Genomic DNA, 24,730 nt, shown 5'->3' on the forward strand with positions numbered 1-24,730 from the left:
TACATTTTGTTTGGAATTCCACTTTCATCCCAAGAACGTTTCCTCAAAAAATTAGGAATTTGATAAATCGCCTTTTCTTTTTGCTTCCCTGTATTCAGCCAGAAAAGATGTATCCAGAACTTCCCAGGTCTACTAACTAAAAGGAGTATGCCAGTAGCCCAGTTTTAGCTATGAGATCAACGCATATGTACAAACCCATAACCTCTCTAGGTATATTCAAAGTGCACGTTCCCCACCCAAACATATCTGCAGCACCCACTGTCAGTGACCAGCCCAGTCCCCTCACAGCCACGTGTTTGAACACCAACAACTTCAGCCCCACTTTCAAGCTGCAAAAGCTGTGTGACTGTGTGACAGAGTGGGGATGTAGCACAGGTGGGACAGGAGTTACCTGCACATGAAAATGTGAACACCTGTGCTCCCACCATGCAACGCCAAAATGAGGTTCTGGGGCAGAACGCAGTCAAAGCCAAGATTTACCTCTGTCTTCAGAGATTCACAGATATAAATAAAGCATGGGCATTTACTCTTAAAGCAGCAGACTATCTGAAACACTGTTACAATCTGCAGTTCTGTTCTTATTCGTTCTCTCCAATTCAGTAGGAATTTCACCAAGGAATAGGGATGAGCAGATGCAGGGGGTAGCACATAAATAAATCAAAAGTGTCATTAAAATTTGTAAACTAGTATCTTCTGGGAAGTCTTGGCAATTAGTCTCAGAGCTTTCTTGGCAAACAAAAAATTAATAAATCCAAAAGGCCCCCTGACTGATGACTTCCCCACCCCCACAGAGAGGTCACTAATGAAGCAATTAGGAGACACAACAAATGGACCAGTCAGCAGGCTGGCTCACAAAAGACAAATGAGCTTCCTGAAACAAGAGGACTAAGACATCTTAATAAGCAAAGGTGGGACTTCAATCCGCACGCCACCCCAAGACACATGCAAAGGCTTTTAGATTCATTTGCTGGGATAATACTTTTCACATGATTTTGCAGTGGCCCCCTTGGTCTCCACCATCTCTGAGGCAACATTAACACAATTACAGCAAGGAATCACCAGAAAGCAAAGGTGTGAACATTACTATTTCTTTTGGAAAATCCTGTGGGATATAACAGGGCTAGGGAAACATTGGGAAGGAGACAAATGAAACCTCTCTACAGAAGTTAGTCTTATACTTAAAAAATAAAGTATTAAAAAATGAAGTCTTATCTTGATTACCATTACTGATTTTGCCTAATCCTAAAGCATGGCCCTGAATTTAAGATAAGCCTAATAATTTTTATTATTGGTTGCCAAAACAGACATTTAAAATAGTTTTAACTCACACTATCCCTTTGTTGTAATGACAGCATCTCCTTCTAGTTTGAACTGCAAAGAATGTATGCTCTGGACACTACCTGGGACTCTGGCACATTTGAAGAGGGCTAAACCTGTGGCTCATTCTGTTCAACTCCTTAAATTCATATATATTTTTTTTTTTAATTACCATGAACCATCCCATTCCGCTACACACAGCCCAAGCAAATCTGAACAATCCCTTCCGTATATTTCCTGACATCCACAATTAAGTATTTCTTTAGATCACGCTGTTAAACTAAGGGCCACCATCTTCATTTGGCAGCAGCTAGCTCAGGAGTGGGCCAATATGCAGCTACTCTGCATGTCCCAAAGGGTTCCAGTGTGGCTCCCATGCCAAGATGACATCTATGTATGGCATCTATGACTGCCAGCCAGGTTGAACCACCCACTGTGGGGAAACAACTAATCATCAAGAGTACTGGAGGTTAAGAACTGTGTCATTCTGCGATTTTGCTGAAGGTGTGCACTGATTGCAACTCAGGGAGCTGGGAGCCTTGAGGAACAACTCTTGTCTCACACTGTGGTCATCTGCTGTGGTTCCCCATCCCCGTGGTTCTTCAGCAAATATAATCTGCAACCAACAGCTGTCAACCAGAAAGATTTTCATAGCTGGCTCTCATAGCCTCAAAAAACTCACCATCATTAAGCTAAGTTATTTATACATTCTAGCCAAAGCAACAGTACAGATGCCAAACTTTTGGTTGCCCTGGTTTTCAAATCCAAGAGAGATCAGGGTGCTTGCACGCACAGCTGGCTCCGTCCCTCAGTGCCCTGATAATGGCTCACTGCAGATGCAAGAAACCCTTCTCCTCATCAGCACAGGATTTCTGCACTTTGCAGCATTATTAAAAAGTGCCAAAGAAGATGCAATAATGGGAAGCATTACTACTTTGAAAATCAGCTCCATTAATTTTACGCCTGAATACAATCATCCAGAAAATAGCACATATCGAAGATGCATGTCATCAGAATAAAAGTGGAAAATTATAAATGTAATGAAATTTGACAATACTGAGAGGAGATGTCACCTGCTGGTCATGGAGAGTGCATTTCAATACAGCAAACTCCAGAAAACTGCAATGGCCCAGTGGAGCCAAACCAGTACTAAACAAGAGGTTATGGCACAAACCAGAATTTGCCATTCATAATGCAGTCTAAATAATGTGTTGATACTGGGATAGAAACACTCTTAAGAAAGCTCTGTCCTGACCTATTTCAGGTTTAGCTTGTTTCACAGAAGATGATATGGAAATTTGCTTTTTCAATCTCCTGATCCCTGACTTCTTTACTCACCAGTCTTAGGAGCTGCTACATTTGGAGCAACCAGACTAAGCCTCAGTTCCCAAAGGGCACTTCACACCACATTCACCCTTTCCCACCTAGAGCAGCCCTATGAAGCCAGCTCTATGTGCAACACACAAACCTAAGACATAGAAATCAGCGTGAGCTGGGACATTTTTGCAATGCTAGAGGTACACTGCCACATGCTGAGGGTCTCTGGGCACTGTGGGAGGCTTAAGAGGAGATTCTGTGGGAGGAAACAACATGAAGCCCTCTGGCAGCTCAAACAGAACTGAATGAAACAGCAATGCACGACATGAGGCAGCCTGCAACCAAGCTGGGGGGTTTTACTCCTCTCTGCTCCAAACTAGGGCTGCAGCTGCTGCATTTTGCAGCTGCCTCTATTAAAAAGCTGAAAGGTTTGATTTTTTTTTTCTAACTCAACAAAGAGACTGAGACAACAGACTAAACTCTTTAGGCACAGCAGCCACAAGAGTAAAAAAAATGCTTGGGGATTTTTGACTGCTGCCATGGAGACAATTTCTTGGTTAATAAACAAGAAAGAATATATATATATATATATATATATATATATATATATATATATATATATATTTCTTCATCAGTATTTTAGCCCCTTAAACAGAAAGAGCTAGTCGCAATTTTGGGTTAATGCATGGGCCACCATTATGTGCAATCAGATAATTTAGCCAGGAAAACAGCCAGAGGAAGGGAACTTCGGTGGACCTGTCTGAGGTGGGTAAAATGGTAGGAGGGACTCTGAGCTGACACATACAAGTGCTTGCACTTTGGAAGAAAATCTAAACTGCTCCCCACTGCCCAATTAGCTGATGTGTTGCAGTCATGGCTGTGGCATTGATCGTAAATAGCTCCTTGTTCACTTGTGCCTCTCCTGTCTTCTGGATCACCACGTTGTCTCTCTGTCTTCACCTGAGATTGAGAGCTCCCTTGAGAGGGAAGCTGTCTTTTTAGCTACTGCAATCCAAACAAATAAAATAAATTAATACATTCCTGAGTACTAAAGCAGGCAACAATGGAAAACCTTTTATTCCAGTTATCTCAGCAGAAAGAAACTACTCAATACACTCTGGTTGAAGCAGTTAAAAACATTTTAAATATTATGATATCAACTTTAAATACTTATCCAGAATGTTCCCACAACCCTATCTCAATACTGTATAGCTTAAACAATTCCTGTGAAGAGCCTGGCATCTACTCTTTAAAGAGAATTCATATTTCATATAGATCACTCCTGTATGCTTACAGTTCCTCATGGACAATGAAGTTTGGTACAGAGATCCTGGCCTACAGACAATCTGGGAATTAGAGGTGCTCCAACAGCACTTCAAATCAAAACCACATAAGTTGACATATTTAAAGGCAAAATTGTTTTCCTTTTGTGGATGGAGAAGAGGTGTTAGTGGGGTGAAAAAAAATCTACAGAAAACATATGGCCATCCCTTCATTAATTTTTTATTTAAAGCAGGCAGGATTCTTAACTACGCAGTTAGATAATTCACTAGGCAATGAGAACTGAGGAAGGCTTAAATAATTTTTACAGTTATATTTGTTGACCTATGAAAAAGACATCTCTCTAGAAATTCATGAGCTACTCACACCATCACAGGTATAGTAAAGTAGCAATAAAGTAGCTTCCTTTCATAGGAGGAAAATTATCACCTCTACTCAACTCAGTGGGAAAAACAAAAATCTAAACCACAACTGACAGGTATCTCCTGTGACGAAGAAGAGATGTGGCATCCACAAGCAAGAGGGGGGGGGGGGGGGTGTGGGTGTGTGTTTTTTCCTTGAAGCTGGCTGCTTCAAGGCTGGATGCTTCAGTAGCAATGAAGAACTTTTTTGTGATTGTTTGAGCCCAAGAAGCATGAATTTGGATATTAGAGCTATGTCTGTGTTCCTGCATTCAAATGCTGACTAGAATTTCCTCTGTCTAAGCTTGTACCAGGCTGATATAGGAGCAGTTTTCAAATGTAACTTCTAATTCTCCTCTCTTCCTCTGTTGCTCTCACTCCCTTTTTTAATTACATTCAGGATGTTTTCTTATTGATTTACTTGTTTTTGTATTTAGATGCAGTGATTAGAAATTCTTTTTATATGGCAATTCAGTTTTCCATTAAAAAAACCTCTCATGCCATAAACCCAGGGGGAACTGAGGGGGAGATTTTGATGCAACATGATATTTGGAGATTGCAATGCACTCTGCTCTATCTCAGCATCCTCTGCTGTGTAATTCATTGCTCTCTGCCACAAAAGCCACATTCCTCTCTTGTGAAGGCAACTGCATTTGCCAAGTGGTCAGGATAGATATCACACAGCAGCACAGCTCAGATGGGCAGGACTCCTGGCTAACAGAAAGGATTAGCTGTATTTCCAGAACACGGGAAAAAAAAAAAAAAACAACAAACCCCTTGGAAATGTACAGATCATCTTTTGATACATAGTTGAAGTTGCATTCAGTTTGTGATCCATATTGGGGTTCAAAGAGTCTACAAAAAGTAACTAAAGAAAGAAAGCAAACCTTTTGCCTGGAGGCTTACATTCATTCTGCAAAGACAAATCCTCCTTTTAAAATTTTCAGGGTCTCAAAAACAAAAAGGAAATATTGAAAACCACCAATTTAAATAATGGAAAGATTCAGGGGCCTGAATGTGCAAATAGAACAGGAAATCCCCAGAAAAGGAGAATTTCTCTGGCTTATTTCTTACACTTAGTATCTATTTGCATTTCTACAATGTCCTTTGCAGAGAAACTCATAGATGCTCTCCAAGATGCCACACTCCCCTTTCAAGTAAAACATGGCTTATTCCTAGATTTTCCAAGTGGAAAATAAGGTTTAGAGCCCAGGAGATCTACTAGCTCTTACCCTGAGGAAAAGAACATAAGAAGTTCTAATTTCTCAACTTCTCTGTATCTCCAGGGCCCCCACTGGCCCCTATTTCACTGGAGATCAGATGCAGAAGTGTTCCAAAACACACTCCCACAAAGCAGTGAGTTTTCCCAACTGACCAAGTGCTGGATGCTTTCAATAGTATTGATGATTAATTACATTTCTATCACTTTGGGAAGCCTCCAAAAGGGGTGCTGCTATTACCTTTCTGCAGAGCTCAGGTGATGCTGCAAGCTCAGGATTAAGACAAGGTTTGCCTGTTTGTTACATCATTTATGCAGGGCAGATTGTTTGTAAGTTACATTTAAAGTACAATTACTGTGCCTTTGTACTTGCTACGTAATGAGGCAAAAGTTTTTTAAGGCATTAATACCTTGAAAAGTACCAGGGTAAGTGGAAATGACTGTTCTCTCTTATTAGCTGCATGGTTATTTATACTTTGCAGATTACCATGGTGCAGTGCAATTAGGCTTCTTAAGTACTGTTCAAATTGAGAAGTTTCAAGAGCTCTACTGAATAATTAACCCTTAAATACATTTACAGGAATAAACCTTCAGCAAATGGCCAAAGCCTGCTCCAAACAGGAGCTTTTAAATCACCTGTGAAGAAAAAAGTGCAAGAGACCATCTGCCACGAAGGGCTCACACCCAAGCAATGGCTACAATGCACTGACTGTTCCACCAGCTACACTTTGAGCAGGTTTCACAATAGCTGTAATACACCAGGTAAATCTGAAACAAGGCACCTGGTCCCACCAGCCCTGGCTGCCTTTTTTTTTCTTCTTTTTTTTAATGTATCTAGGGTAAAAAACACCTGATGGCAATTCTGTTAAAGGCAGGATCACTCCACAGGCAGGATGAAGCAATTTGCTGATTTCAAATATCAAGGAACTGACGTGTCTATAGGGCTGAGTCTGGGGACTGAGGGGATTTTAAGTTATTTCTTTATTTTAAATGCAAACAGACTTCCAAACACACACTCTGTCCAGAAGCATCTTTCCCCAGGGCAGGACAGTCTATCTCCCATGCCAGACTAGGAACATGGCAGCTATGTGGCAGCATCCAAGTACATCCACAGTGGAGAAGACACTGTGGCATCTCCAGCTCCTCCAGCAGCTACTCTCCTTACAGCCCAACACACAGTCACTGCCAAGATGACCCTCTTAGCTCACAGGGGTGAGGAACAAGGCTAGGAACAGCTAAGATTATATCATACACTGTGTTTTATTCCTTCTCACAGTTCTAGCAAGTGTGTACCCATCTATAGAGCCTGTTCTCACTGCCAGCCTCACAGCAGAGAGAGGAAGGACACTCAAAGGTGAGAAGGAAACCAAGCTCCTCTGTGTGTCAGGGAAGTGCCATTACATGATGAAACCCTCTTGTTTGCAGACCCCACTTCATGAAAGGAATGTGGCCTAATCTTGCATCCCTTTTCCAAAGAGCAGCTCCATTTGTCTCAGATTCTTTCCCAGCTCCTCGTCTGAAGAACTCAGGTACTCCCCCATGCCCACAGCCCAGGTCAGCCCCCAGACACAGTGCAGCCCTCCATGATTTCCACGTTCCACGTACCTCCACAGTGAGCTCTCCGTAACACTCCCCAGGTTGAAGTCGTAGAGCTTTGTCAGAATGAGAATCACCTAGAGAGGGAGGGAGTGAGAAAGGGAAAAGAGGAGAAAAAAAAAAGTTGATGTTAGATTTTGTAACAATACACAGGGCATATGAAACCACCTAAAAGAAAGCTGAGCATTTATCCATTAAAGTTGCAGTATTATAGGATAAAGTAGGTTTTAAAAATAAAATGGATAATCATTAGCTTAGTGCATTGTATAACCAGTAACACTTATTTTAATCCCAAAATGTTTTGCATTTGAAGTAAAACACGCCACCAGGAATTAATCAGACTTTGTGAGCTGACCCCTCTGCAACTATGATTATTCAAAGTCAGGGATGGTATCAAATGCACCCTTGTTAATTCAATAGCTCAGTCTAAAATTACAGTCAATTTCTTTTGTCTCCCAACATTCTATCATTAATTATTCAGTCTCCACAGAACGAACTGGCAAGTTTTTTTATGTAGATCTCCATCCACCAAAACAATCCATCTTGCCTAGAGTCAGCTTTGTTTTCTCCATCTGCTGTCACTGACTCCAGAGCATGGGAATTCCTACATGCCATCACCTTCCCACAGTGGTAAGAGGGACACAGAGCATAACATTCTGCTTATGCACTGAGCAAGACAAACCTTCACTTGGCTCTTTAGTGCTCAAGGACAGTCAGAGGCCCCAGGAATCACTGACTTTCTGGAGAAACCTCTCCTGAGTCATGCCCCTGCAAAACTGAGGTTGGGGGAGAGGGAGTTAAGCAGTACATGGGGGATATAGAGGAGTATACTTTCCCTCTGATCTACCTGGTGCTGTGACCTCAGATTTCACAGGTAAATGTAATTCTCCTAGCCACAAGCTACATAGCCCAATGCCCTTCTCTCCAGAAAGGCAGTTATGCATTTTGATAGCTCGGGAGCCTCTGTGCAAGCTCCAGGCTCACATGGGATGGGAACTTGTGCAGAGGGAGTAGAGGGAAGGTAAGAGCATTTGAGTATCTGCTCCTTGCCTTTTTAGCATTACTAATGTCATACAGTTCACTCCCTTGGATTCTACAGGACCTGCCGTAAGGAAGAGCTCCAGGGCGTCTCTTCATTTTTGTTTTGCATCATTTTAACATTTCAGCATCATTTCCTCCTTGCTGGATTCAAGCACAGGCCAGTTTCCCTCACATCTGCTCCAGCTGTGAGAGAGAGCAAAGTTTAAAGCTTTACAGAAAAATGCCAAAGGATTAATCAATATCACAGCTGCTGCAGCACTCATTTACTGTCAGCACAATATCACGAAAAAACCTGTAAGGGACCTTGGTACGTGACTGTGCAGTCAGTGCCCATCTTAATGACTTTAGAATAGATGCTCTGAGCTTTCCTCCCTCTCCTGGATTCACATTTACCATCCCCTATTGCATTTTACTCTTTATTTCCCCATGCAGAGACCTTTAGGAAGATAATAGCCAAGCTGCTTCCAGCAGGGTGTGAAAAGAAACCTGCCAGGCAGATTTGAGTCAGCATATGCAAGTCCATGTCAGCTGAAACCAACTCTGTGCTATGGGGAAATAAGGCTAACATCATTTTTAATGCAGCCTAAACCCTGCATACACCTTCCCATACAAAGGAGGAAGAGCCAGCTGCAAGCTGCAGCAATTAAGGTCTGCATGGTTTGTGTGCCTCCACCCCTTACACCCAGCAGGGCAGCCTTCTCCCAGCTAAACCCAGTGAGAATGACATTTTTAGGATGTTCCCTATAATCCCACAGGCACTCAGCCACCACTCCTTTCAAGACTCTCTAGGAAGCCATGCACTATGGCACAAGCCCTGCCCTGCCTGAAATTACACCCCTCATATTGCTCACAACGGTGGTGAGGTTTCACAAAGTTTTTGAGTTTCAAAGTCTAAGCACATTGAAGACAGCTGAGTTCAGTGGATCCTGGATTCATTCCTAAACATTGCAAATAAAATCTCTGTGTCTTGATCAAATTTCAACAGATTCTACCTTATTTCTACCCTAAACTGCAATTACAACTAAAGGCAGCATCCATACTCTCCCAGCTCTTGGTGTGTCTCTCCCCAGATCTCCTATGCCCTATATTTTTGAAGACGTCACTTCTGTATTACCACCCTGCAAATCCCAGGATAACAGCAGCTTTATGGAAGTGGGCTGGATGCTACTGAGCTCCTGGGTATAAATTCATAGTAAAAGCATGTTGTTCAAGGATGACTTTTCTGGATTTTTGCCCGGAATGACGTACTAACATCCACCTCTACTTGGTGATGCATGGAAAGCACAAGCATCCCTTGAGCAGCATCTTACACACGGTCCCAGGAAATAGCAGGAATTTCCTGAGGCAGTGGTAACACCTACAGCAACCTGTCCCTAAAAATCACTCACCACATGAGCCCAGGACAGGCAACATTCCCACACCACTAACCCAGGCAGCTTCCACTCTGCTCCCACTTACTTTTGAGGAAAAACACCCCAGATTCAATAAAGGCAACTCTTGCAATGGTTTGGGAGTCTGAAAATCAGAGAGGATCTGAGAATATGAGCACACAACCTTCCCAAGAAAAGTTGCAAAAGCACCTTCCTCCTACACACTGCCTTGCGAGACCACAGAGCAAACTCAGCTGCTCAGGGAACACCATGGGGTCAAGACACAGACAAGAGCCTGAGAGGCAGAGCTGGATGCTGAGCTGTTCCCATGGGCTGTGTTTGACACAGCTCTGCAGAGAAAACATCAAACCCTTCCAAGAGGATATTCTGAGGCACCAGCAGGCTGCACCAGCCATGCTAACAAGAAACATGAGGCAGGGGCAGATGTGGGAAAGTACCAGAATTTCTGACATCTTGTTTTTTGAATGCTTTAGTTGAAAAAGGATGGAACAAAATAGAAGGAAAATTGGACACATTTTCCAGAACTGAATTCTGACAGGATAAAGAAAACTTAAAAAGGGAAAAACCCTCCTTGACTCAGGCTGAGAAATTTGATTCCAATTTCTGCTTTGCAGTTGAAGAAGCTCAGTTTGTTTTTGTGAACACTAACAAATTACCTTTTTTTTTTCCCATTCCAGTGTAATTTTGCATGAAAATCTTTATGGGTCTCATTTTGAAAGCTGAATTCTACTGAAAACTGGAGATTTTACAATTAAGGCACTATTTCAAAACAAAAACATTTTCTCCCCCTCAACTGAGAGAAGGAATTGCCACCCCATAGAAAATGCCCACTTTGCAATATAAATTAAAACATTTTGCTCTGGGGAAAAGAAAAAATTATTAAATTCCAAGAAAATCAGAAACAGTGAAAACTTACACTTAGGTATTATTTAATCAAAATAAAGAAAACACGTTTATAGTGCCAAATTAAACTGTTTCTATTCATCAAACCAATCTTTCCAAAATTAATTCCAAGTCAGCTCAATGTAAACTGCATTTTGCTATGGGATCATACTTCTCACTTCAGGAAATACAGCTCAGATATGAAATTTCCTCATCTCCTGCAGGATAGGCTCCACACACTACACTGTGCTTCCCAGGACACCCCAGGGCAGGTGTCCCTTGGGACACCAAGCAGCTCAGCTGGTTGAGAATGAAAAAAAGGGAAAGAGTCTGCAGGACAGAATGTGGAAATAAGGAGGCTGAATTACATCTCCCTTAAGGCAATATAATCCCTCCAGAAAATGCAATTTCAAGCTGAGCTTACACAAAACTTAATGACCTGAATAACTTAACAAATTGTTTTGGTTTTGTAGACAGAAATGGGAATGGAGAAAGGATAATCAGAAAAAATATATTTTCTTTGGAAAGAAGTGATGTTCCAGTTCTACAAGAATTTTCTTCTGTGCTTTATTTTTCACACATGCAGCTCCACATTGCATATAGGTTGGAGTTGTTTTCACTGTCTACTAAATACCCTGCTTTAAGGTTTATATAAAAAATGCCAACACCTGTCAATCATTTACCTTCAATGGTCTATATGTCAGTACAGATTAAGAGCCTCTGGCGCTGAGGAATCCTGACACAACGCTCTACATCATACTAAACCACTAAATCCAGATTTAATATGATGGACCACTTTTATAAAATAAGGCCAGTAAGTGTCCAAAACTGTCCAATTCAGCAGCCTTGAGTCTTAACACAACTTGGCTGGCATGAAAGCAGAAAAAATACAACCAGGAACATTAGCCCACATTTCATTCCATCTCAAAAGCACATCCCTGAAGGGATCTCTATTGTTCAGGCAATTATCAGGAATCTCCAAGCCCACAAATCACAAAAGTACTCAGAAGCTTTTCAGAGTGTTTGGTGGTGTAACAATCTTCCATGCCAATAAAATTTTACTACGAAGGAAAATTACTTCAGTTCATTAAACCCAGCTCCTGATCTTGCCAATTCTAAACTGGCAAAGTGCTTTGCATATACCCCAGAGTGGAATATATAATGCCTGTTTCCCACAAATTAAGAGTGCAAAGGCACTGCAGTTCCTTCAGCAGGTTGACAATGAACTTCAGAACAAATGAAAAGCACCACACCAAAGGCTGTGTGGAGACCCTGCACTCCTGTGTAAGGACATTGATATTAGGGTCACGAGAGGGAAGAGCACAGCAGCCCAAGTAGATATCAGACAGACATCTGAAAGGCCAGCTCTGATTCACTTCAGGAGATTTCTCTGTGATCCTGCTGTATCAGCACAGGGATTAACACAACTCATCAGTAGCCCTGTGCACATATTTGCCAAGTGTAATTAATAAAGAGTACAGGGACGAGCACTAGGCAGCCCAGAGTACAGCAGAAAGAGGGCAGACAAATTTACATGTGAAAAATGAGAGCTCTCCACTTACTTGTTCTGGCATGCTGGGGGTCTCTGTCTCCTGCCCACAGACATATTTCCATGATGTTTGCAACATTTTCTACCCTCCAAGCCAACCACAGAAAGCTTGTCTGAAATCTCCATCTGCCATTCCCCAACCCATATGAGAGCAACAGCACCCAAGAAGTAAATTTCAAATGTGAGCAACCACAGGATACTGGGAACCAGTGTCTGTAAAAATGCTCACAGCCAAAGAAGAATTGGCTTAAACTGCTCTGGGACTTAAACACCAGCAGCACTGATCTATGTAGGTCCCTGATGTTTTCTTATTTGGGATCTTTTTGGGGTTTTGTTTGTTTGGTTTGGGTTTCTTTTTTGTGGTGGTGGTGGGTGGTTTTCAAGGCACAAGATTATTAACTAAAGATGGACTGATTGGCAAGCACATGGACATGCACATTCACAATCATGAATTTCTAAGGCACTCTTTCATGCAATCTCTTCACTCAAACCTAATTCTGTCAAAAGCCACCAATATCAGTCTAATTTTTCCCAAACAAACACTCAAAAGATGGGGAAAGGACCATTTACATGCTCAAACTATATTTGTGATTAAGTGTGTAGTAGGCTGACCCCAAGCAGGAACTAAGCACAAACCCAGACACTGACTCTGTCCTACCCCAGGTTGATGGAGGGGAAAAACAGAAAAGCAAAAGTTAAAAAAACTTTTCATTCCTGATTGTCATTAGTCAAGGAAAGGGAAGAAACTATAAACAAACAAACAAACAAGTGATATAAGGGCAGTCACTGACTGTCCTCCCCAGCGGACCAATGCAAAATCAGCCTTAGAACACAGTTACTGCTGCTGAGGATGGTGTTGTATGGAACACAACACCTTTCTGACCTCCTCCTTCAGTGGGCAGAGTGAGAAAACCTGACACTACGAGGCTCTGTGCAGCTACACCTAAAACTCTGATGTGCTATCAGCACTGCTTTAACCTGGAATTCAGAACACAGCATGACACAGGCTGCTCTGAGGAAAATTATTCCAGTACAAGTGTTTTCCTAGGTCAAGGTAGCATGATTCTCAAAAACAATCACTGCATAATCCCGGTCTTATCAAAATCTCTTCACACAAATACAGCCTCAAAAATATATGTGTGCATGTGAGTGATCACACTATGCAACATCACCAACCTCATTTCCACTGGAGGTCTGAGTGCAGTTGCCAACAATACCCAAGAGTGCCATCTCCAGTTGTGAGAAGCATATAGAACTATTACAATGCTCCCAGGAGAGGAATTTAAATTCCACAGGTCTTCACAGATTCTGGAAGCATCACCACTATGAAACAAGGCACATAACGGCATCTTTGTTTTACTGATGAGGAGGCAAAGAGAGGTTAAGTGAAATTTTAAGTGTTTCTCTACATGGGAACACTCAGAAAGAAGACTCCAAATCAACTTTTAAGAGTTTGGTTCAACCCACTTTGTGAATACATATGAAAAATCAAAGGCTACTTTATTCTGAAAAAGAGTCTCCATCGAGGAATTCAGCATAGCTGAAAGAATTCCATAATTTGAGGTAAGAGGCATCATCTGGAAGATAAAACACCAATCTGAGTTCACCCAGAGTAAGAGAATGATTAGCTATAAAGGAACACATACACCTTAAATACCAATCTCCCCTTTTTTCCCCAGTCTGGTGAGCATAGCTGAAGAAAACTTATTTCCAGATAATAGGAATTAATGAATAGCTCATCCTAAGAAATAAGAATATTGTCTTTTGACAATAAGAAAACAGCAGAGGTACTGACAACAAACACAGGCGAAATCTTGCCCCTGGAAATCAGAGTAGCACTTGTGTAAGAGTAAAGCTTTGCCAATTTAACTTGCAGCAAAGGACTTTTTCCTACTTTTTTTTCTTTTTTTAATCTCTGGAGAGACAAAAATGATCTGTGGGTGGCTTCAGGCAGTGCAGACAAAAGAGCCCTCTGAAATTGAAAGAGACAAATCCCAAGATCACACACAGAAGCAAAACACGTTCCAGTGAACTTGTGATCTCCAAACAGCTGAGACTGTCAAATTTGTCCTCAAAACAAGAACCAGTAACTAAAAGGAGGATATTCACCTTTAATCCCTCTTTGCCTGTGTTGCTTATCACTTTCCAGTGGGAAAACTGCCACAGCATGCTCCTTCTGTCCCCTGCCCTCTTTCCTTTCAATATAAATCAGGCACCACAATGGGCTGGAGCCAGAGCAAAGGTCTTCCCACTGGCACAGCTGGAGACAGATCACATTATTTTCAAAAAAGCACCTTCCAGATGTAAGCAGCAGTTCAAAATTCTCATTTACAGGACTTGCACTGAATGAACAGAATCTGATGATTAAAAAAAAAAACCACAAAAAATAAAACAACAACAACAACAAAAACCGCAGAACTAAAACCACTACCATGCCTTGCAGAAAGAGCTATATCTGGAAAACCCAACTCTCTCCTCCTGTGCCTTCATGAGCAAAAGCAGGGCAGGAATTTTGTGTGCTGGTTCTCTTGGATGCCTTGGCAATTCAAGGGCAAGCCCAGTCTGTCAAAGACACAGCACCCATCAGCATCAACACTGAGAGAGACACCTCTTCCAGAGTCATGGATTTACCTTACTGGCCTCTCACAAATCTGGAAAGTGTTTTTAATTGAATCTGACAGGGTCTTTCATGCTTTTAGTTTTAGGCGTTTTTGTGCAGGAACTGTAATTTAGGATATGTTCAGATGCCTCGCAAATACAAATCCTTGCCGTGGCAGTGACTGCAGCTGAATAACCCCACCAGCAAGGCAATGACTAATGACTCCAGGACTCAGAAAAGGAATTGGACTATAATGTTTTACAACAATGTGGGAAAAGAAGTCTGATTTTCCTCCTCCCAAGGCAGACATTCCAATTATCAACCAAAGGGAGGGTATTCACAGCCCCAGCTGTAGAGTGGCTGCAAGTCAGCCACAGGCTCTTTCGTCTCCACTACACATTAAAAATTGGGCAGTATCTCTCATGCAACATTTTTTCCAAGAAAATAAGAAATAAAATTGGTAAATCCTGCCTCAGTTTCAGCAAGAATATCTCCTTCATACCTGCATGCTTACCTTTAGTGCACGCACACACAGAAATTGTAGCTCTAATTGCAATTGTGCAAAAACTCCTTAATAAAGAAATAAATGAGATGCCTACAGCAGTCCTTAAAGAGCAGCTGGATCCTGTCCCAGAGGCTGCAGGAGAGTGCACACACTCATGTGCATCTGTGTCTATGTAATATAAAAGTAATTATCAGCCACACAGAATTAGGAGAGAGTGCCTGGAAAAGGTGTGGTAATTAGGAATAAACACACTGGAAGGGAGGGTGGACACACCAGCACTGTGAGCCCTTTGTGATTAGCATTAGTCAGAGAAGTCAGAAATAGAAAATACTCCCCAGATTATCTGATCCAACCCCCTGACAAGGCACAGTTTTGCCCCACAGAATTTTTCCCAGCTTTTCAGGATGGTTTTTCTGCACATAAATACAGATTCCCACCAGAAAAAAACATCTAGATTGCTTAAAATAACAGAAGCCTGAGCTTTATCTCTGTGTAACTCAGTTTAACATAAATACAATCTCTCCTGTCATGTAGTGATATGATTTAAGGGTCCCCTATCATACCTTATAAGAGGTGATAGCAAAGAACTCATTATTTATTTCTATTGATTCAGCAACCCACACCAGATCACCTATCCCAGTTCTTCCCCCTTTCTAAGAAGCCCCTCTCTAAAGCCTCGAAAACTTTATCTTTTTTCCCCTCTCCGTCTTCCTTTTAAAGCTGCTGTGTGCACACCTCCAAGTTCAAGAAGAAAATGAAAAAAGGCTCCAGATACTTTGCTGTCTCAGTTCTTATTCCAATTATCTCCTGATACCATCTGCTAAGCAGCAGATTTTGTGCAGCAATTTATCTCTGTGGAGTCAGTCACATTTCTGCTGAAGGGCCATTTAAAGCTTCTGACATGGGGAGACCTGAAAAGAAGGAATGACTTGAACTCCAAGTATGGGTACACTACCTTCACAGGACTTCTCAATTTCATTAAAAAAAAAAAAAAAAAAAAAAAAAAAAAGTAAGGAAGCATAGCCATTTGAGATCCTATCAACTGCCAGGGGACAGGAAAGGGTTTTTCTTGCAGGCAAGAGTATCTGGTTCTATAAAAGAAGCTAAACTATGTGGGAAATTTTGTGTCTGAGGCATTTCTGAAAGGATGAGGGAAAAAAAAACTTCCTATAAAGGTGATTTTTCAAGAAATTTCAGGCTGGTTATAGTTGTTCCTTTTTGGGCTCCAGGTTCTACTCAGGAACTGTCACTCCTCCCACACATATGCCCTCTCACCTCTCCCCTGCATATGTACATATATAAATATTAGTGATCTTCTTCAGATTCCAATTAGCAACTCAAACAGTTGTTATTGATAGTACATGGGCAAGAGATTCTCTCCCCCTCCAGGGACAGAAGGTGGAGTAGATATCCTCTTAAAGTGCATTCCAGCCTCATGGCTACAAAGGCTTACTTCATGTGAAAATGCCTCACTGCTAGCACAGGAGAACCAGTCCAAAAGTTGGAGTTTTACAGATGTTACCATGGAAGAAAACAATCTACCTGTTGGGAGATAAACCCTCACATCTGTTTTTAGTGGCCAGTTAAAAGACCTTCCACTCCTGGATCTTTATCAACTGCAATCCAAGCACCTTAGACTTTGGCTCATTCCCTTTCTCACAGCATCCCAGGGAAATAAGGATTATTGCAGTTTGCCAAATGTCAAGTGTAGCACAGAGGGAAAAAGGGCAAAATGCACAAATTGTTCGAGTTATGGTTCTGCAACTATCAACATCCAATAATTGGATTTTCCACCACATATGAGAACCCACTTTAAACAACTGTAACATCATTGTAGAAATTCATTATGCAATCACAAGGTCTTAAATATGCATACATAGAGTACTTATAATTAAACAGTAGGGAAGGTGAAATATGAGAATCATCACAGGAAGAACAAGATAAAAATAAAAGTGATCATTTAGATTATATGAGTAAGTATCACAGGCAACTTGGGTCAGTCAGGCTGAGTGGGACACACAGAATAGGAAAGTGCCTGAGGTAAGAGACAAGCACAAGTCAGGGCTCTTGATAGACAAAAGGTCAGAAGCAAGAGTTTGAGTGCTAAATAGCCAATTAACATATTTTTGCATTATTATAGATTTTAAAAAAATTAAATGATCTGATTATCTTATATATTAAGGTAATAAAAACGTGGTCTGTCCAATTAACTGCACTCTCCTGACCTTGAACTTCTGTTTATGCAGTTCTCATCTGCAGGCGACAAAACTTACTTTAAAACTTAGTGGCTCAACTATGGTAAGGTCAGACTCTGCCCTAGCAGCTGCTTTTCCTACACATATTCCTTTGAAATAATCTTTACTCATGATTTTAATCACCTTTATTGTTTTTATTTTTATTCTGTATTTGTCACATGTACATATTTCATCATCATTACAATGGCTGAACTACTTCTATCATAAGTAGCTTTTTACTGTTATTATTTGTCTTGTATCATTAAATAGTAAAGCAAAATTATTTTCATCTGTGAATTTTCATATGTTGCTGTGAAAACACACTCTGTCTGGGCAATTTCATTTCTTTGCTCCTGTGCAGAGCAGCTCTTGCTCATGCCAAGCACCCCTGGAGCCAGGATGTTATCTCCTTTGGAGGGCCCTTTGTAACCAAGCAGACTTACATGAAATCTCTCTCACTAGGTATTTTCAGAATGTGAGCTGGGAATTATTCCTCTGTGTATATCCACCACACTGAGCCAGCAGATATAACGTCCTCCTCATCTCTCCAGTAAAACTTTTAATATATTCCCCCCACCCCCCTTCTGGCTCTCAAAAAATTGTCCTGTGAAAGATTGGCACCAGCTCATGGTGGGGTAGGAGAAAATGAAGGAATCTTTGAGGATCCACAATACAATTGTAATTTTTAGTGTCAGTCAAATAACTCACGGGGGGGGGACGGGGTGGGAATGTGTTTAAGAAAAAAAAACCCATTCATCTGGTTTTGACCTTAGTAAGAGAGAAAGAAAATGTTTTTTTCCCACTTTAGAAATACCTTGTGCTAATGCCTACATGGGGAGATATGGAACAGCACAGCTGAAGCTGTCAAGGGCAATTTTTCTTACAGACTTAAGTGTTCTGTTACTTATAAAAAAAAAAGAGAAGTTGAGAAAAATAGAGGAACTTGAATTCCAATTTCCTTTAATGCTACATTATGGTTAAGAATTTCAGGCTGTAAAAGTAGGAGACTCAGAAGTTCAGATTCTACATTATGTACATGGATTGTATAAGAGAAAAGAGGCAAATCACCTTTGCAGAAATCCAAAGCTCTCTTAACTTTTGGAATCCTTTCACAGTTGGTTGAGGCACAGGGACAGTTGGTCAGACACCTACTGGCTCCATTCTGCAACTCTCACTTCAATAGAAAACTTTCAGAAGGTTTGACATTGTGAGATCTCTCTCCTTTCCTTAATTAGGGATCAAAAAAATTATTTCTATGGACCTGAAAAAGTCTTGCCCTCTAGCAGACAGAGAAATCGAAGCACATTCTTCATATCAAGCCACTGTCTTATAAGAATCTCTTCTAAGAATCATGACAAGTGAGAATCTTATGACAAGTGAGACTGCTGACTGACATTTAAACAAAGGCTGCTTTTAAGATCAAGATTTAGGATGCTAAACTCTAAGAGACAGATCCTTTTTACTTCTGGGTAACAAAGGAAGGCTCAGTGCTTTGCTCTTCTAGTACCTGCATCACCATCAGAAGGACATCTAGGACCCAAAAGCTGGAGGTAGAAAAGGGAGAAGAGACAGTGTCTCATGTTCTCTGAAAATCCTTTGCAGCTCTGCAGGGTCTCCAGATGACCTTCAGGGAATTTCACATACATGGGCTGTAGGGTTATCTTGCACCTTGCATTGAGATATCAAAACCACCCATCACCGCAGAAGGGCTCTAAAGAGCATCGATAGTCCCACTGACTATTCCTGCATTGGAATGTTTTATGTGCTGTGCCAGAAATTTCTCAAAGCTTCCAAAAATCATTCTGCCCCTCGAGGAACATAAGAGGGAATGACTGTGCAGTACAACAAAGTAAGAATGCAAATTGACTAAACAAGATCTGTAATGGCCATTCTGCAAGGTCTGTGAGAGTTTTCATCTCCTCTTTACTGCCTCAAGAGCCCTGGATTACCATCAGAATAATCTCCTCTCCTCCCCCTCACCAGTCACACCACAAGGTCTTGTCTTTATCAGTACCATGAAGTCACAGGAGCAATACACTTTTCATTAGAAAGTGTTGAGCTGCTAAAAGCTGAGAGCTCTGAACATCACCAGAGGCTGAAGCATGCTGGGGACCAGAGGGCTGATTCAAGTAGAGGTGTCAGTGTATAAACTCAACACAGATTCTTTGTCTTACCCTGCAGGATGGACATGTAGGACAAGGTGAGCACATCTTTTAGTACCTGTGACAGACTAAACATATCCAAAGGCTCATTTTTGCCTCTGATGTTTTATGACTGTCCTTTCACTAAGATGATCATCTACGAACTACTTCTTCTAAAACACCTCCCAAAACAGAAATATTTCTCTGGGACCTTTTTACATCAGGACTGACAGCAAGAGCTCCAAAGACAATCTTCAGTAAACCTAGTTATTGGAAAAGTGTAACCTGTTGTAAATTCACATGTAGAACGCAGAAGAATGAAGATACTCCCCAGTCCAGTCTTTCAAATGGCAATTGATACAGATCTCTTTAGTAACTGCACCAGCACAAGACTGATTCCAACAGCTTCAAGCTCCTCACAACACTCCTGCAGCCAGAGCAGACCTCATTACAAAATTGATGCACAAAAACAGGCACCAGGGGCTCAGCTTTAAACCAAGCTGTCAGAGCACCAGCGTCCTCCAGTGCATCACAGAGCTCAAGTTATCTCTCATGGACTGTTGCATTTTTTTTTTCCACAAGCCCTAGCTCTTGGAGGCCAGCAATGCCTTAAAACAAAACAACAAAATCTCATATTCTCTTATTTTTATGTTTCCTTTACACACATGCATGTATGCATACATTATATATAATATAATGTATAGATATACATAATGATTTTGAATTATTCCTATTGCATTATTTTCCCTCTTCTCCCTACCAAGAAAGAAGACAATAAATTATCTCAGGCTGTTTTAGATGCCTCAGATTAGCAATGCCACAGACAGAATAGCACAGAGCACTCCTGAACAGCTATTGCAAGCACTTGCCGATGCCATGAGCCCTTTCCATCCAAGAATACTGTATGTACATTCAAACATAAAGGAAAATAAAGCCAATTTGATTCACACACTTCTCGAGAATAGCTTTGTATTTGCAACGTGTGTGGCATTCTTGATTAAACAAGAGATCTGCATGAACATAAAAAACCTGTAATTTTATTGGCCAAGCTCTATGAAAACAATTTAGAAGACACGGACTGCAATGTAAAGCAAACTGCAGCCCATGTACAACACCCATGAATTATAGCAGTTTGACAATGAGCTGACCAGTTGCTTCTCACAGTCTTTAATAACAATCATCCACATCTTCACAGCACAATAGAAATTAGAGATGCAAGAAGCCTATTAGCTCATCCAGAAAAAACAGGATTGTCCCCCATGGGATAATTGCTAATATTCTGTCCAAAGTAGATTTAAAGCTGTAAAACAAGGTAGCCTCTTTAGCAAGATTACTCAGCATGGCTGAAAAGTCAGCTCCATAAAGCTTCTTCTAGACGTTAAATTTAAATGTTTCCTCTTTAAAAAGGTTTAAAGCTAGTCCAAGGAGCTCGGTCTGCTTTGGATTCCCTTCTAGTCAATAAAGAGAGGGGAGTGTTAGGAGACTGACCTTCCCTGGCCTACAGCCTTCACAAACAGCTCTCGTTCTACCCAGCTCCTCTGTGTCAGCTCTCAATAGGGACATGCGGCAGTTCTAGTGCAAAATGCAGAACCTCACTGTGTCCTGTACTAGAGCAGGGGCTTTGACACAAGGCTGGGTCTAGGTAAATGTCCTTGTTGCAAGCAGTGTCAGTCCTTGCTCTAAATAGCAGGCTGTATGTCCACTCTCAGAAAGTCTCCGTGCAGTGCTTCAGTCCCATGGAAAGTCCAGAATTAACAAAGAATTAATATGTGTATCAGAAGAGCTCAGATACAGCTGGGAGGGAGGGAAGAATGGAATTGCAAGATTTGCAAACATAAGAATCATAGCAAGTCTACCACAATCCAGACTAAATCCAAAGCATTGCAGCAACAAACACAACAAACACAACAGCATCTTGCTTCGTGCCCAGAAGAGTCAGTAATGTCACCGTGAGGAATTTGTGTGAAAAGGTGGAAACAACAGCATTTAGCACTAATTAAAACATCAATGGATCCCGAGTGATGAAACCAAAAGTCTTCAGCCTGCATACCTTAGGCCATCTAATTTTTACAACCAATTTTTAAAAGAGATTCAGTAAGAAGGTGACATTTTCCACATGAAATTTTCCAACAAAACAGAGTTGGAACTCGGGAGAAGGTGCCTCTTAACACTCAAACCTTCAAAGAAAAGCCTTTGCAAACTGTAAATAACAGTTACTAGTGAATGGGTAATGACCCTGATAAAGGCTTTGAGAAGACTTCCCTGCCAAGGACAATGGACAAGAACATGCACAAATGAAACTTCTTGGGTTTTGCATCTCTAATTTTATATCCCTGAGAGGTTTCTTCTGAACCCCCTTCTAACACTCTTCCAAAACCTCTAATAAAATATAACATATCCATGACTGAGACCCACTGTTACACACTACAAAATTCCCTGCTGTTAACTGAGGCATTGCTAATGTGGGCACATTCTTCCTGCTTAGTATAAGCATTTAATGAGTGCCCTAACCTTTTTCCTAAAACAAGCCCTAACTTCTACTGTCTTTGCTACATAGAGACATTTACAAGCAGGATTTCAACCAGTCACCTGCATGCACAGTCATTACATGGGCTCATTACATAAGAAGATGGAACTATAAAAGGACACCTTGTCTGGAGCAATCCACAGCACCTTATGTGTCCCCAAATCGTGCAAATCCCAAGACACTTCTCAACTCATCTGAACAAACTTCAGACAGACCTTAACCGCAAAAGTCAAAACAAAGCAATATCCCACAAAAAAAATTTATTTTAACATACCACACGAAGACAGGAAAAGAAAAGTCAAGGGCACTGCCACTGTCCTTCAGCCTTGCAATAATGAGGGATCTGAGAAATGCCAAGATGATTGTCTGAAGTGGAACACCGAGAGCATGTCAGACACACAACACCTCTCTCCTCCACAGCCGAATGAGGAGGCACTTTTTAAACACAGACTTCCCCTATTCCACTCAGAAAAGTGACCAGGTTACAGTGAAGAGTGATGCATATGTATCTGACATGGTTCTATAAAATCCTTCAGGATGAAAATTGCAAAGAAGCAGCAATTTATTATTTCTGCCACAAGAAAAATAATACAGTTTGAGGATGCAAGATAAAGTCCTTTTTCACCTGAAGAATTACCTTGCTTTTAAGAAAGGCAAAGCACCCATAATGACAGAGGAAAATCTTTGGAAGTAGTACCAGAAAAAGACATTAGAAGTGGCAATCACCATGTCAGACACACTACACTGCAGGGGAAGGGAAGAATGACCAGATAATGAAATTACAGGGCATTGAAAATGTCAAAGAGCGACTGTGCTCTACCATCATTCATAGGTTATATGAGGCATTAACATGCTGATATCCCATTCCAATGACAAAGATGGCAACAAGAACAGAAAATAGTCCAAAATGAATCTGTTGCTGAGACCAGGAATTTAATGAAACAGGGAGATGAGCAGAAAATTAATCTTACTTTCACTGTGCAGCCTTCAAACTGAAAGCTGCTGGCCCTGTTCAGGAACAGTAATAGCTCAGGAATGCATTATTTTACTTTCCTTATCTATGATCTCCCCAGACTTCTGAGTCATCATCACAAAAAATGATATCAAGTCTTTCAAACAAGGACCAACCTTCCTGGCAGGCAGTGGCACCAAGGAATTTCCAGCAAGCTATAAAGGAGAAGAAAAAGTCCTTCACAATTAAGCTGATTCACCACTAAATCAAGGGCCCAGGGAGGCTGAGATATCGCTGTACTTGGAGGAATTCAGAACTTGACTGGATGAGGCTCTGAGCAGCTTTATCTAACATCACTTCTTCAACCTTTGAAGCTGATCTGAGCAGGAGCTGGACCAAGAGATCTGCAAACCCAATCTAAATGACTACAGCTGAGTTCTGCTCCCTTCAGATAGAGACACCATTGATCAACATGAGAAGCACACACAACAGTAAAACCAGAGGACCTTGTGTCTATCCTGTAACACACCTTCCTCTCTTTCTTGAGATAGTTCATCACTATAAAAATATCTCCTGTCCCTATTCCTCATATAAAAAAAAAAAAAAAAAAAAAAAAGAGAAGTCACAGTAAATCAAAATGTAGCGTCTGTTTATGGAAACCCCCTTCTGGAGAGAGTCTAATAGGTCATAACACAGCTTGGGGCAGATGCAAATGAACTATCAAAATCCAGAGAGCTCCGTGTGGAGCCACCTCTACACATCCTCCCCACATACAGCAACCCCACAGGGCAGAGCAGCACCACCCCAGCAGTACCACCCAAAGCAGCCAAGGTCATGCTGGGAGCACTTCCTCTGCAAAGTTAGATGCAGCAGAAATTCTGCACTGAAATTCTGTATCCCAAACCCCCAGATTGTGATGTTCTTCCTAGGTCTGGTACAGAAACAGTCCTTTTTTCAGCCCAACATAATAAACTCTCCTATTGGAAAGACTGAAAGCAAGACTGCTTCAAAATGTTTGATAAGGCCCATGCTAAAGAGTAGCTGATAAGGCTATCTGGCCTCCACAATGGTTTCTTATGGAGCTTGATTTTTCTATTTCAGAATTTTATTTCAGAACCAAGTTCACTCAAATTTAAACAGGAACATGCCTTTGAAAAATAAAAGCAAAGTGAACAAAATACCCCATTCACTTAACTTAATCTGGTAAACATAAATAAAGCAGTTTCCTCATTCCATCAAGCAGATGCAAATTTAATTTCAGATCACTCAATTTGCTTTCTGGTAAACAAACAAATTGTTAAAAAGCAGGGGAAAAGAAACCCTTGGAAACACTATCTCTTATCACATATAGTAGGTGCCTCTTTCTCCCTGCTGGCCCATATCACATTTAATCCTATAGATTTCAAAGGCTCCTGGAATTCAGTCTGCTAAAGGTGTGTAATAAATGAGGCTTTGCAGGGTGCATTTGTTGAGTAAGCAGGAGTATCTGGACATCTGTGCACAGGGATGATTGGAAGACACACAGAGATGTGTGGAAGACAAAAGGCTAATCCTTACCTATTTCAAGGCCACATTTTCACCAGTTTATTGGCAGCCAATCTGCCAGACAACAAACTTCGCCAGACTGTGAATCAAAAATCTTTCCACCCACAAGACCATAATTCTTTTACTGCTACTCAAGTGGTTTTTGCAGCATGCCTAGAAAGTAAAGATCACCTGCTGCTCCATTAATGTGTGGTAAAGATCTATCACCTCAGGGCATTCTTAAATACAACCAT

The 24,730-nt window shown here is 41.2% G+C and overlaps 1 protein-coding gene across 1 annotated transcript in view; it reads right to left on the bottom strand.

Moving 5' to 3' along the window:
- SORCS3 (sortilin related VPS10 domain containing receptor 3) overlaps positions 1–24,730 on the bottom strand; it is a 265,016-nt gene that overhangs the window by 172,096 nt on the left and 68,190 nt on the right. The window contains exon 2 of the mRNA XM_053983733.1: positions 7,141–7,208. Within this exon, the coding sequence (XP_053839708.1) occupies positions 7,141–7,208 (68 nt within the window). The remainder of the gene's footprint in view (positions 1–7,140; positions 7,209–24,730) is intronic.

The sequence above is a fragment of the Vidua macroura genome, chromosome 8, assembly GCF_024509145.1.
Source record: "Vidua macroura isolate BioBank_ID:100142 chromosome 8, ASM2450914v1, whole genome shotgun sequence".
Taxonomy (NCBI): domain Eukaryota; kingdom Metazoa; phylum Chordata; class Aves; order Passeriformes; family Viduidae; genus Vidua; species Vidua macroura.